This window comes from Chenopodium album, chromosome 13, assembly GCF_948465745.1.
Source record: "Chenopodium album chromosome 13, dcCheAlbu1.1, whole genome shotgun sequence".
NCBI classification, from domain to species: domain Eukaryota; kingdom Viridiplantae; phylum Streptophyta; class Magnoliopsida; order Caryophyllales; family Amaranthaceae; genus Chenopodium; species Chenopodium album.
Window position 1 is genome coordinate 26,245,037 of NC_137846.1, and position 15,480 is coordinate 26,260,516.

The 15,480-nt window shown below is 36.5% G+C and overlaps 1 protein-coding gene across 1 annotated transcript; it reads left to right on the forward strand.

Annotated features, from left to right (window-relative positions):
- The first annotated feature begins 4,425 nt into the window (after positions 1–4,425).
- On the forward strand, positions 4,426–15,120 carry LOC145574717 (uncharacterized). The gene is made up of 16 exons (XM_081632564.1): positions 4,426–4,603; positions 5,402–5,994; positions 6,264–6,492; positions 7,304–7,575; positions 8,269–8,436; positions 8,568–9,341; positions 9,429–9,523; positions 10,229–10,291; positions 10,369–10,454; positions 10,569–10,631; positions 11,238–11,810; positions 11,980–12,054; positions 12,337–12,404; positions 12,481–12,538; positions 13,599–13,833; positions 14,143–15,120. The coding sequence occupies exons 2-16, from the start codon at positions 5,579–5,581 to the stop codon at positions 14,793–14,795; spliced, it is 3,828 nt and encodes a 1,275-aa protein (XP_081488690.1). The 5' UTR covers positions 4,426–4,603; positions 5,402–5,578; the 3' UTR covers positions 14,796–15,120.
- Positions 15,121–15,480: the final 360 nt, after the last annotated feature.

Below are 15,480 nucleotides of genomic sequence, written 5' to 3' on the forward strand. Positions count from 1 at the left end.
GTCAGTCCGCAGGTTGACCAAATAGGACTCTCCACAAAGGAGATCGTACACCTATAAATAAGGGATAAAGTACAATGGAAAAGAGGTTAGACACACAAGTTATCACACTCTAAACATCTCTCTAAGTACACTTTCTCTCTCTAAACACATTATAACTTAAGCATCGGAGGGGGGTTCCTCGAGCCACCCCCAGGGCAGTTCACGTGTGTTGCCTTGCGTAGGTCATCAACGGGACTCAGCTCTTACCAGAACCCTTGGATCCACACCTGGAACATAAATTTTACATGCTTGCACTGAAATTAGATAATTAAATTCATTGTAACATAATCAACTACATCGATCAAGTGAAATTCGAGTGAAATTAGGCAGGGTTGGAACCACGGTATCTACCAACCAAGAACAATAGTAGGCTCGCAAATTTAGCTTATTATAACAAAAATAATTAAATAAATAAAAATTAAGGGGAAAAAATAAAGAAAAAAAATAAATTGGAAAGAAACCAGATGAGCAAGCCCATACTTAAGTCCACTAAGATAAAAATATTCCTTTTCAGCTCATTTTGTAGAATCGGTAGAATCGGCCATAGGATTGTGAAATCGTTATCGATCTTACCGATCCTATATGATTCTATCGATCCTATGGTCGATCCTACTGCAGGTCGATTCTATGGAAGATCCAGCTCGGCTGGGTGTATTAGGATCGTAGAATCGCGAGTTTGATAACTATGTGTGCAAATGCCTCAAAGCTAGGCGTTATGTTCTGCATCTTGCAGGCGGCGATATAGCTCAGTATGTTTACCCACGAATTGGGTGTAAGTTGCCATACACCTAACTCATAACCCTTTAAGGCTGGCTTTAATTCCATTGTGAAGGGGGAAGCGAAAGCCGCCTCATAGCATCCAAAGTAATTGTCGGCATGATCGATATCGTCCTCCTAGACGACTGTCACCTCCGTAGGTGGCACAATTATTTCCCATTTATCCCCCATGGGGCATTTACTATAAAAGCTGGAAAGTTGGCTTCTAGGGTAATCCTATCTTTAGCGAACATGTGCGCCTCAGTCAGGTTGGTCATAGACGACCCTTTAAGCGCCTCATCTTCCTCACAGTCGGTATCCGCCTGTAGTGAGCTTGACTCCTCTAAGTTGGATCGTTGGGCGGCTTCTTCGCCGCCTTCCTACTCATATTCACTTTAAGAGCCAGAAGCAGAGACGGGCTCTTCACCGTCTCCTTAGTCTGACTCATCTAAGATCCCATCACTGGGAGTAGAGGGTGTGCTCGGAGGGGACTCTGCCTCTTGCTCATCTGGCATATCATATTCCTCAGTCGGCATGACCTCATCAAACGACACTTCTAAAGTGCCCCTTCTATGTCGTGGCTTTCAAGCCGTTTGTTTTATCCGAGCCATTGTGTCCTGCAAAGACATAGAGACGGCCGGATTCGGCGATGAGAAAGGCAGATCCAAACACCTAGAGACGGCACCCCTAGTCCTAGACTCAGCCATACTAGGAGACCGACTAACTACTGACCTAGGCTGTGCCGTGAGTGCTGATGGTGAATCCATTTATTGGATACTATATATAGGTAAAAGCTTGAAAGAGCTGAGAAGGGAAGATACGGTTACCTTGATGTAGTTTGCTGAAGCAAGGGTCCCAAGCGTTGACCGGCTGCGTCAACGAAAATAGCACACGAAAGTTTTTGAGAAAACTAATGCAGGCGGTGATCAGAGTTTCTCTCTTTAGAACTTTCTCTTTTTCTCTCTCTAGACTTTTCAAAATGTTAAAGATGAGGGAGGAAAAGGGGGGGGGGGGGGGTAAAGTCTATTAATAGAGGGGTAAAAACGGGGGCATCCCCGTAATTTCCCTAGAAGGTGAACAGTTAAAAATCGTTCACTAATTCCAGAGTGACATGTGTCACAGGCGCCACGTGGCATGCCATGTCACCCTTACGAGGGGCAAATGATTTAGTTAAAAATACCCATGTTACGTGGCCCAATCAGAATAGGAAACGTGTCATCCCAGGACAAGTCCAGTAAGGACACTTACCAGTTGACACATGGCATTCCCAATTAGCAAGGGAAAAGGCGGCCTTTAGAGCCCAATTCTCGAGATAGCCGTAAAACGGCACAGCCTACCAAATCTAGGTTAGAGTGACCTAAGAGAGGGCACATTTTCCAATGATCATATAAATAGGGAAATTTCCCCTATTTTCAGGGGCACGTTCATTTATTACAAACACTGAATTTTCTCACATTAGAAGAAACACCAAATCTCGAAATCCGAGAAGATGTCACTTTTCCTTTTCCGCACCTTTTTACATTCTCCGAACACGTTCTAACTTGATCGTCGGAGGTGGAGCTCCTATCAATCGGAGTCGCCGTTGTTTTGTTGGTATAGGCGCCGGAATCCAATTTTGGTGATGTAAGTATGTAACTCTCTCGAGGGGTACAGAAAGCCCCGAAACACCGAGCATTTGCCCGAGGATCATCTATTTATTTTATATTACTAATAATATTTAATGATGGCAATTTATACAATTTGTGCTATAAAAATGCGATCTTAAAGGAAAAATTACCTAATTAAATTTAATTTTTTTTTCTCTAAATTTTTTATAGGAAGTATTATGTTTTAAATGTCGTTTATTTTTTTTCAAAATCAATTTTAATTTTTGTAACTCCAAAGTTACTACTCCCTTCGTTTTTTTTTCGTGGAAAACTCCCTCCATTTTTTCTATTCCTATTTTATTTTTTTTGTACGATTTTCAATGCTATATTGTAATTACATAATTTAAGCTACATTTAAAAAGATATAAAAATTATGAATATGGTAACTAAAAATAAAGATGAATCTAACTTAAATATAAGTTTTATAGCAAACCTTGATCAAAATATAAATTCAACTCCATCACTTTAATAATCAAACAACACATTTCTTTATCATACCCAATAACTTTAGAACCTGTGAAACTACATGGCTTTGCCCAACCATGTAAGTAAAATATTTCTTCCAAACTACTCCCTCCGTTTTTTTTTTTTTTTTTTTTTTTTTTTTTTTTTTTTTGCATCACTTTTCTTTCATGGATGCTTTTTTTTTTTGGTATTTGCATCACTTCTATTTAGTAACTTTATACTATATTTTATTATTTCTCTCTTACTTTAAACTCCACTCAACTACTTTATCATTTTCTCTCTCATGGTCCCCACTACTTTCTCACATACTTTCACTTTCATGATCCCCACATTACTTTTACCATTAATAAATTATTCATCCACTCACATTATTATATTATACCAAATTTATTCTCCTAAAAACTCCGCGCAAACACAAGTGATGCAAATAAAAAAAAAATGGAGGGAGCAGCTAGCTTCTTGTTCCATATTCATGCTTATGTGCAAGTTAGGACTTTCGTTCTACCGCTGTTGATGCTCTTAGTCATTATAAACAAATTTGTAAATTTGAATTTAAGTTAAAAACTACTTCGTAAAAGGGTTGGGTTATAAACATGTCAAGTCTAAAACAGACTAGGTTTAATAAAAGTGAAGTTAATATGTATTGAACAATAATTTCGAGTGATAATAATAACAATTTGGGTATAAATGGACTGAGTAATTACAACGTCAGGTAATATCAAGTAATTTTTGGATCTCAATGATTTTGATTAAAAGGTTTTTTTTTTAAATAAAATGGATGATTAATAACTAAAATTTCAAATCAATTGACATTACAAAAAACCCTAGCCTTCTCTCTCATAAACTCTAGCCCTCCATTGTCAATTTTGAAGGGGCTTACATCGGATTTCACCAGTGGAAAGCCCCAATCTTTATTTTCTTTTAAGTTTTTTGTTTCTTAGGTTACAATAACGTCTCCCTCGAAAGAAAAGGTTTATCTCCTTAGAAAGACAAGGTTTTTTTGATCTCCTTCGAAAGACAAGGTTTTTCGGACTCCTTCGAAAGACAACGTTTTATTTGTGTTTAGTTTGGTCTCCGGTTGTGCGGGGCTACGATTGATTATGGCTCGAATTCGGGTTATGGAATCAGCACAAGAATTTACATTCTCCCAAAATTGCAAAGCGACGACGGATCCACTCAAAAAGTTGTATGAGACAACGAATCGAGAATGTGCCGAATTGTTATATTCATGCATTTGGATTCTTAGCCCTTCCCCCATTAATTCTTGTTTGATTTTGTTAAATTCATTTTCATTATTGTTAATTGTCAATTATAAATGCCATATGACTTTATTTAATGAAACTTAGTGTCATTTGGGACTTCTTTTTTCAAAAAAAAAAAAAAGAAAAAAAAATTCAAATCAATTATATAAGACGGGTTTGAATTCAAGGCTTATCGACTCAAACTAACTCGTATCAGACTCAATTTAACTTGATATTTTCGGATCAAGTCGGTTTTTAATACCAATTGAGTTGATATTATAGGCGTGTCATTAATATTCGTCTTAGATCTATATTTTTCTTTTTCCCCCTTTCGATCTTTTTCACGTTTGCGCTGCACCCCTTCCCCCTCTTCTCTCTCCTCCATTGAAGCGTACTCTGTATTCTCCATTGAAGCGGCTTCGAAGCTTTTTACCTTCAATTGAAGCATCTTCTAAGGTAAGATGTTTTATATTTCAATCATCGAATTACAATTTCACAATCTAGTGTTTAATCGTTATTTAACTTTCAGTTATAGTCAATTTAGGGTTCTTCTAAGTTGGATTATTAAACCGTTGATTGTAATTACTGAAGTTATGGAAGATTATATTGAGCGATCTCGTTGCTACAATTATGCAATTCATATTGTTAAGGAAGAAAAATTTAGCGTAATTTATCGAGTTTAGTTTTATAATTGAGTCAACTTTGGTTGTTAATGTGTTGCAGGCTTTGGTTTATATAACTCTTTAATGTCAGGCAAAGTCATGAGAATAGAAATTTTTTTCTTGGTTGTTTACGGGTTTGTTTTGCATATTTGTGATTTTTTTTATCTTGCTCAATTTGGGTTATTAAAAAAAAAAACCTATTTTTTGGTTGAGCTAGGGTTTTGAATTTTTTAGGTAATTATGTTCGTTTGCTTACTTGATTTGTGGTACTCTAGTTGTTTGTTAGTTGCTTAATTTGATTAATTTGTCTGTTTTATTTTGGCATGATTTAGCTGATATTTATCGAATTCAATTGGGTTTATTAATTATGTTTATACTTGCTTTAAATTATTATTTTATTAGATTTTTGCTGATTTGTGGAAAGATGATTAGTGTGAATATTGATGTGTGTTTAATCTTTGCAAGCAATTTTTTAGTAAGGAAAGTAGGTATCTTGGGACACTTTGGGTGGAGAAATAAGTAAATAGCCTTTTTTGTTCTTAATTTATTATTTAATGCGTATCATGGCTTCATTTATTGCTATTTTTGACAGATTGTTTGCTAAATTCTGGTCTGAGTTAAGGGCTTATTGGATTGTGGGTTGTGTCCTTGACTTGGTACTTGAGGAATCATTGGTCGTTGATGGGCTGATACTTTAGCTAGTTAAATTGTTCTGGAGTAGAAGTTTTTAAGTTTTACTGGACATGAGTTAGTATTTGGACTTGAGCTAATGGCTGGAAATGCAAAGTTTGAATTGAGTTCTGCCAGTCCGGATAATTCAGGCTTTTCAGGGAGCTATTCAAATGGGCAGCGAAGTAGTTATGCGGGTCCTAGTTTGGATAGGTCCGGAAGCTTTCGTGAGGGAAGTGATGGTAGGAATTATAGCTCTGGCACATCGAAAATGAATGCTTCACCGATGGCCGATTTGCCACCATTATCCCAGTGTTTGGTATTGGAGCCCATTACAATGGGAGATCTGAAAAATATACGGGCAGGTGAATTGAAGAGGGCATTAGGTTATTCCTTTGGTAATGCCTCTGAAGATAATTCTTTTGGAGCAGGTCATGCTAAGCCTCCACCGAATTTGGCTACTGAAGAATTGAAACGCTTAAAAGCAGGTGTTTATGAAGGATCTTTGAAGGCTAGGTACTTATTAATGCTAAATGCATGCATATAATTCAGTGGTCTTATATCGTTTTGATGATTTTGGTTATAATATCTCCCTTTGGAGTATTATACCCAGTAAATTTATGCAGGAGAAACATTCATGTGCTGAAAGTTATACTGATGTTATCCTTTTGTCTTTTTATTTATTCATCTATAGTGTTAGCATTGTATTTGTGCTTCAAATGTGGGTGTCTTTTTGCCTAGATTTGGTTTTATGCTTAAAAGAGGTATGCTAATGCTAAATGCAGGACTAGGGTCAAAAGATTGGATGATTCGTTAAATAAATTGAACAAGTATTTTGAAGCTTCAAACTCAAAGAAGCAATTGCCAAACGAAAGATCAGGTGGTTCAAACTTGCTGAAGATGGGAGCCCAGTCACATCGAAACTCACCGGATCTCGCAACCCAAAAGTTAGAGGACAGAAGTAAGAACATGGGTCTCAATAAGCGTGCCCGTACACCAATGGGGGAAATGCGGGTATGTATATACCATACACCAAGTTATATTCCTTTTTCTTATGTAGTTCAATCCTTTGGCTTTGCCATTTAATTTGTTGTAATTTTATTCTTTAGTGGGGTGCCATAGCTAGCTACGTCTAGGGAACTCTTTCGGTTTGGTCTTATGTCACAAATTTATTTGTTGACAGTATCAATGAGGAAAAAATATGTAAAGAAATATTTTTGTAGGGGTATAAATGTCCGCACAATATTCTTAAAAATTTGAAGAAGAGGCAATTAACATAACTGAGGGAAAACAAATAAACAAACATTTTTAGCGGCATAAATGTCCGCACACTATTCATAACATTAATGAGGGAAAAAAAAAACAAATATTTTTATGGTATACATATCCGCACACTATTCAGAAGAGTTTGCTTGAACTTTTAAAAGGGTAGGGAAGTATAATATGCATAGTAATTTTATTGGCATAATCAATGACTGATTGACTGTGCTTTATTTTTGCTGATCACTGAAGACTGAAAGATACCTTTTTGAATCTCACATATATTGATGATAGAAATATAAAGGAGGGCACATCTCTTGCCTTTTCTGTCAAAATGACCTTTTACATTCCCAGATCCTAGTTCTGTTTCCATTATTAGCCTTTTGTTTAGATTGTCCTCAATCTGTTTATTTTAGTTATTAGTTGCTGTAATCTATGGGGTTTGTTGGGGAAATTTGCCCTGCTCTTATTTCCAGTGGCTTTGAGTTATGTTGACAGTTGTACTTTGCAACTGTTGATGTATCTGTATAACTTCCATTAATTTTTGGTTGTTTAAAATTTTCAGTCAGAAGGACGGAGCAATGGAGTCCCAAGGCAACATTTAGTGATGGGAAAGGATAAAGATGGACCTAAGGAGGGTAGCTCTGAACTTGGTGAAGAAAAAATTCGCAGATTACCTGCTGGTGGAGAAGGATGGGACAAAAAAATGAAAAGAAAACGTTCAGTAAGTAGTGTATTCCCTAGGTCGGTTGATGGTGATGGAGAGCTTAAGAGGACCATGCACGGTAGGCTTGGCAATGATTCTGGAATTCACTCTTCAGATGCTCTTGGCTTCAGGTGTTTTACTATTTCTTCGATCTAAAAGTTCGGCCTCATGTCTTCTAATATATTATATGGCTGAAAAGCTTCTATATTTTCTTGGCCATTGTATATTGCACTCCTCTTGCTGCATGACTAGTAATAACAATAATAAGGCCTTGGAGCTGGATTAAATTTGTGCAGGAAGGAACTGTAGGATAAGATCCATAACCCTAAGGAAGACTAACTGAAGTCGTTTTTGAGTACTCCATAGCAGCCTTTACAGAACTCTAGGCACCAGCAGTGTTACTGTGACTTTTGGGTCAACATATATGTGTCATGTCATTAGTCTACCACCTGTAATCTAAGAATGCTTTTCTATGTGGATAGGAAAAAATTGCACCAGGAGCATATAGTTGATTTAATTGTTAGGTACCTAGACCTGATAAAAAATTATGTTGCTCCAGATGAATAATTTTTTTTTTTTTTTTAATTTTTCTTTTAATAAATTCATGGGTCAATCTCTTATTTCTACAATGTCCTTTCCAGATTTTAGATCAGCCTTGTTAGTTGCATTTCACACGCTCAATCTTTGCAAAAATTGGCAAGGTGAACTCTATCGGTCATGGAGATTGAGTTTGACACCGGCCAAGTTTGGCATTTATTCTTGAGAATTTTTTCTTTCCATGTCTGTTTTGCATTAATTCAACTGTGAAAGTTTATATTTTGTAGATCCGGGTCTTCCAATGGTACTAATGGAAGCAACAAGTTAGAAAGAGCTCCATCACCTGTGAGCTTGAGCGGTCGTATGACACCTAAGAATGAATTGGACAAGACTTCTCTTTCTAGGGAACTTACTGGAATGAACAAGGAAAGATTAGTGCCAAAAGGAAATTCTAAGTATGTAATAGCTCCAATTGTTTGGATACTAACTGCTTTGAATTGGATTTTATGATCCTATTTTTGTAGCAGTTTAAACTGCATGCTGATCTAGTTTTTTAATGATGACCTCTCATCTTTGTATCATTTAGGTTAAATATGCGTGAGGATCCCCATGTGTTCAGCCCTGGTTCCATTACGAAGGGCAAGGCTTCAAGAGCTCACCGAACTGGTCCTGCCTCAGTAGGAAATTCATCTCCGAGCTTCTCGCGAATGTCTGGGGCAGCAGAAGACTGGGAACAACCCCTTAATGTAAATAAGGTCCATTCTTTGGCTGGAGTGAATAATCGTAAACGTCCCCTACCCTCGACTGATTCATCATCTGGAATGGCTCAATGGGTGGGTCAAAGACCACAAAAAATTTCCCGTAATCGGAGAACAAATATTGTGTCTCCTACTTCCAATCATGATGAAGCACAGATTTCATCTGAAGGATGCACTCCTAATGATTTTAGCACCAGAATATCTGGCTCTGTGAATGGGTCATTTCCTGTCAGAAATATAATGAGTAGCTCACAGCAGCTAAAGGCTAAACTTGACAATGCATCTTCTCCGGCAAGATTATCTGAAGGTGAGGAAACTAGTGCTGTTGACAACAGACTCAAGGATAAAGAGCTTGGTGGTTCTGAGTTGGATGATAAAAGTTCCAACTCTCATCAGCATGCTAGTCCTTCTGGCTTGTTCACAAAGAAGAGCAAATTGCTTGTGAAGGATGAAATTGGTGATGGTGTACGTAGACAAGGTCGAAGTGGGAGGGGCTCTTCCATGCCAAAGGGTAGCATGTCTCCTTTAAGGGAGAAGCTGGATAATCCAACAATGGGAAAACCTGTTAGGAGTGCAAGGCCTGGTTCTGAGAAGAATGGAAGGTGAAGACTTTTTAAGTGATCAAGAGTTTACCCGTTATTTAATGTAACAGGGTTAGACTGATATTTTATTTTCTCTATGTACTGCAGTAAGTCAGGCCGTCCTCCTCTTAAAAAGCAATCAGATCGTAAGGGATTTACCCGTCTTGGACCTCTGCCAAATAGTAGCTCTCCAGATTTCACAGGTTTGACATCTATTTGGTGTGTAACTTTTGCTAATTGTTTTTTGTAAAAACTGAATAGACATTTCTCTCAAGAGCAAGGGCAGTGATTAATTTTAACATCAGAGTTAAGGAAAGAACTAAGTTCCAAGCTGATTAACCAGTCATTGAGGCAATTTTGTGAATGCCATGTATACATTAGCCTTAGACCATTATTATACTTGATGCTTAGTACATAAGGTGTTTTGCTGATATATTCTGAGAAAACCACCTTTGTAACCATACTGTGATTTTCTCATAAAATATGAGCAAAAACACCTCATGTACTTAGCACCAAATATAACAATATCCTAAGACTATTATTTACATGACATTTGCAAGAAATAGACGTGAGTATGTGACCATTTCAGGAATATTGTTTAAATTGTTCATCATAGAACATCTGATTATATCTGCCATGATATAATAAAAGAAGTGTTTTTCACTTGAGCTGTTTGTCTGTCCCTAAAATAAAATTTAGTATTTTGCTCCTGAAATTGATTGTTCATACAATTAAATATACTATCTTTGTGGCATTATTGTGTTTGTCTAGAGTTAAAGTAATATTTAAAGGATATTAATTGCTGACTTGGTTGACACTTGATTTTTACTTGTGACTGTGATCAGTAAGCATGGGCTGCTTGTGCCTGTCACTTGTATGACCAACATGCTTTTTGTGTGCTGTTTCAGGTGAATCGGATGATGACCGTGATGAACTTTTAGCAGCGGCGCAGTTTGCTTGCAATGCCAGTTGTATGCCTCCATCTGAATTTTGTGTGATTTGTCATTTAATGTGGATTTGTTTTCACAAATGGTGTTTGATTTTGCAGATAATGGCTGTTCTTCTTCATTTTGGAAAAGAATGGAACCCCTTTTTAATTTTAGACCAGAGGATAAATCTTTTTTGGAAGAACAGGTGATTTTGTCGTGTACAATTTGTGTACTATGTGTTTAGCAGAAGCTCCTGTATCTGTTTGATTGGAATTTGAATTCTTGTTTGCTGTTGTTGGTGGTTATGCACATGTAACAGCTAAAAATTGCAGAGGATCGTTCAAATGAAAGTGAGTTGACAAGCCTTGGCGATAATACTCTGGTATGTGCTTCTAGCATAGATTAATCTTTGATAGTTAAGTAAGTTGGTCAAGCACCTTTCTAGTGCCTGTTTCACATGCCTTGAGAGATTTGTCAAAGTAAATTCCAAATGGAAGTAATTATAACTGTTTTTCTTAGCTGTAAAATATGTCGCTATAGGTGGTGTGTGCTACTGTAAAGTATGTCACTACTGGAAAATGTTCAACTTCGGCTTGTAGAAATATATAGGGCCTTTATCCCTAAATTTCTGGACGATTAATATAAAAGTCTCATTCATAGAAGGCAGAGGGAGATTTTTGTGGCACTAAGATTCCTTGCATATCTATTTTACTTGCCTTTTTGTTGTTCTCTTTGATTGCAAACTTGAGTACTAGGTTTTAGGTTGTTATAATTGTTATTTTACTTACCTTTTTGTGGCACTTGATTTTTTTTTTTCTTCTCTTTTCTTTTGTGGATTGCTTGCTACATCATATGCTGTTACTCTGTTATTTTAAGGTGGCACAGTATTCTAGTTTTTAATGTTAACTCTCTCTCTCTCTCTCTCTATATATATATATATATATTACTCTTAAAATGCATGTGGTTACTGTTCATCCTCATCTTGCAGAGAAATGTTACTGAAATAGAACATTTTCGGACACAAAGTTTTGTTTCCGGAGAAACCAAGATATGCACCCTGGACAATGGGCTGACAGAATCAGCCAAGACAGGAGACTTCATTAATCACTGTCAGGATTATGATTCTTCATGTAGAGGATCAGACTCTCAAAAAGGGCCTAACAGCCTCACCCCATTATACCAGAGAGTCCTTTCTGCTCTCATTGTTGAAGATGATTTTGAAGACTTTGAAGAAAACCATTTTCTTAGCAATGCTGCTTCTCTAGCTAATAGAGATGATCCATGTATGGCTGATAGAATATCTTGCAATGGCAATGCCAATCATAGGTTCTCAAATATCCACGTTCCTATGCATGATGAAATTGAGGAAGATGATTACGGTTTTACACACTCTGTTGGTCAGGCCGGTCCTGTGCTTCACAGAAATGACACAAATGGGTCACTAGCTATTCATATGAATGCTTCTGGTAATTCTTCATTTGAATGTGAATATGACCAGATGTGCATGGATGATAAACTGCTGCTTGAGTTGCAAAGCATTGGCTTATATCCAGAGACTGTGGTATGTATTTGTTTCAGCATCTAAAGTTGAACCTTTTGTATTTCTCTTTTGGTCTTGCTCCAACCTTGAGGTTATTTGACATTAGCCTAAATCCTTTTTGTATGCAAGTCCATGCATGTGATACTTGGTAGCATTCTGAAATTTAATCACTTTTATCTTTTCCTTTCAGCCTGATCTAGCAGAGGGAGAGGAAGAGTTGATTAATCAAGACATTGTCCAACTTAAAAAGCAACTTTCCTCGCAGGTTGATTTCTCTGTCCTTAGATTCCAGATTATTTGCTATTGTATGTCGATGATGCAGTTCTGCTTCGACAAAATTGGCACTTTCTTCTAATCCACCAATTGATTATCTCGATCTTTTCTTTTTATTGCCTAGGTTTAGTTTGTTTTCTGTAGGCCCTAATGCTACACTTGAGATCTGTTTTGGGCAAGATCAGTGCATTTACAATAGTTTACTGTAATTTATCTTTACTTGAATAGTATTTTCATCATCTGTAATTTACATTATATTACTGTGATTCTGTAGGCCATGGAAAGGAAAGCATACTTGGACAAATTAAATAAAGCTGTAGAAGACAAGGATGTTGAAGGACGGTAAGATTATTGACTTTTTGCTTACCATCTGGAGCTGATGCATGTGCTACAATTAATCTTTATTTAATTTTTTCAGGGACCTTGAGCGGCTTGCAATGAACAGGTTAATTGAGTTGGCTTACCGAAAGCTTCTGGTACTTTTTTCCTCTACGGGCCATATTGTTTATCTTGAAGTATTTCTATGTGGTTTTGTTGATATTAGTGATTACCCCTGCTTGTTTGGTGTGTATATCAATTTAATATTATGTCTTTACTTCTGTAGGCTACAAGTCTATTAATGCATTAAAGAATGGGTGCTTTAAGTAGTTTGTTGATGGGAAGCAATTGAATGTTAGTGCGTTGTACTTTGTCCGTCCATAAATACAAGTCCCATTTTCCTTTTACTCACATTTTTAGGAAGGTGAATAACAGAAGGTTGGGTTTGGTAGTTTGGTTTCATTAAAGGTGAATTAAAAAAGAGAGTGGGATTTGGTTGATTATTGGTGAATATAATAACAAGAGAGTGGGATTGGTTGATTAAAAGTAAATAACAATGTGACAGTGAATAAATGGCACTTTTATTTGGAGACAAAATCTTTGGGTGAAATGGGACCTTTATATTGGGAGGGGAGTAATAATAATAAATTTGAAACAAAAAACTTGACTTACATCAAGAATGAAGTGAAAAAAAAAAGAGGATGCTTATCAGAGACGGAAAGATTCTTGTTGATGAAGTGTGCAATGGCTGAGGTTTCTATTGTGCCATTTTCTTGCTGTCAAATGTGAACAAGATACAACGTAAAAGCATCACTTGTTTGTACATGGATTATGTTTAGGTGCCAACTTTTGTTACCTTCATGTAAATTGGATAAATACAGCAAATTTATTTACTTATTCTATGCTAGTTATGTTTTGGATCCTTTCTCTACCATTGTACTCTTGTGTGAACTGTGTTGTTGGAGTTTTTCTGTGGTTAGATGAATGATATCTAAAATCTGATTTAAAAGAATGGAGGTTCAACCCCAAGAGCAACTCCTAGATCTGTGATATTAGATCTCTAGAAAGAGGTGAAAGTTATAGGGTCAAGTAAGTGTGTTCACTATTATATTGAATATTTAGTACTAGTTGTGGAATTGAAGTGCTTTTGCTGCGTCTTATATGTATAATTTTTTATTATCTAATACATTAATACGATATCATTCATTTTCTCACCAGGCAACACGTGGAAGCAGTGCTGCTAGAATTGGGATCACTAAGGTCTCAAGACACGTGGCCTTGGCCTTCATTAGAAGAACCTTGGCTAGGTGTCGGAAATTTGAAGACGCAGGGAAGAGTTGTTTCAGTGAGCCTTCTCTTCGTGATGTTCTTCTTGCTGTACCTAGCAATAACACGGGAGTCGCTAGTGGCATCCAAGCAGAACAGAACATGCGATTGGACTCCAGATCATCAGGTATTATTTTAGTATACATCCGATCAAACTAGCTTGTTAGCTGTAGTGAATATAAATCGTCTATCTGGGACTCTGGTTTAACTCATACCGCAAACATGTACCTAGCTGGTCTCTTATATAAAGACTATTTAAACAAAAGAAGTAAATATTTGACGTGGGTGCAAATTAATTATCATCCTATCACCCACTTAAGTAGGATGAGAAACTGTTTAACTGAACTCATGGAGTCTGAAAAGTCCCTTGACCACAAGTTATCATTTTCATTGACATATCCCTTTGAAAATAACTTTCTGCTTTTAATGTTTACAGGAGCATACGTTGCTGGTCCTGAACAGCTTGATTTTCAAAATGATAAATCTGGTAGGGGTCCATTTGATGCATATGAAGCTCTTTCTCATCAGTCTGACCATGCTTTTGCAAAGAATGGACCTATATTGAACAGAGGCAAGAAGAAGGAAGTGTTGCTTGATGATGTTGGTGGAAATACTGCCTTAAGATCAACTCTTGGATCATCTCTTTTGGGTGGAGCAAAGGGAAAGAGAACTGAAAGAGATTCCGGTCCCAAAGCTGGCCGCCCATCAATATCTAATTTAAGGGGTGAACGGAAAACAAAATCGAAACCTAAGCAAAAGGCTGCACAGTTGTCTACACATCCAGTCCAACCTTCAGCTAATGTTTCCAGTGACATGGTCGCTAATAATAGTAATAGGAAACGTGAAGGGTTAATCTCTCCTGGAAACATTCTTGATTCATCGAAAGAGTGCAAAGATGTTATGGACCTTAGTAGCTTGCCCTTAAGTGAAATAGACTCGATTGAAGACCTTAGTGTAGCAAATGAATTTGAAGGACATCAAGATCTGAGTACTTGGTTAAATTTTGATGAGGATGGTTTGCAAGATCACGACTCCATGGGTCTTGAAATACCCATGGATGATCTATCTGAGTTAAATATGCTTATGTGAGGACAAGACACTGTACATTTCTAGCTTAAGTTGATGATAATAGTTTAATTACTGGGAAGGAAGCCAGCTGTGTAATTTATGCCTCAGGAAATCAGCACTTGTAAATTATGCCCATTCTTTTTGTATACTTAGGTTTAGATATCACGAAAATTTGTTTATGTGATTTAAATAGTTCCACCCTTGTAACAAATCACAGATTTTACTAATAGCAATCATTTCATAATCTTTTTTCCCCCTTGTGTTTTTGTACTAGCTTGCTTCCATTTGTACATAATTTGATATTTCATAGAAATAAAATAATAAAGTTGAATTTATTTTCTATTCTTACGGAAAGCATTAATATAATTACAGTTGTGCGATTTCAATTCTTTATATATCTGATTAATATGTATATGTAAAATTTTAAACAGTTTGATATAATGAAAGTACAAATTGACAAGATTCAGATGAATATATTAAGAGTTACCATGACTATATAGAGAAAATTTGTGGATTATTACCTCAAAAAAGAGAACTTTGTCAATTTCTACCCCTACAAAAATATTGCTAATTACTACCCTAAAATCGATTAATTGTAACGATTACTACGTTATCTTGATTTCCGATGAATTAAATATTGATGACATCATTTTCAAGCCAAACTGCAATTATTGGCATTTAAATTCTATTTTATTAAAAAAAAACC

What these genes read in the sequence shown, in the direction of transcription:
- LOC145574717 (XM_081632564.1), top strand. Translation starts at nt 5,579, where the DNA reads ATGGCTGGAAATGCAAAGTTTGAATTGAGTTCTGCCAGTCCGGATAAT. An exon ending in AATCTTTTTTGGAAGAACAG is followed by an intron (nt 10,455 to 10,568) that starts GTGATTTTGTCG and finishes CACATGTAACAG; the next exon opens with CTAAAAATTGCAGAGGATCG. An exon ending in GCCTTGGCGATAATACTCTG is followed by an intron (nt 10,632 to 11,237) that starts GTATGTGCTTCT and finishes CTCATCTTGCAG; the next exon opens with AGAAATGTTACTGAAATAGA.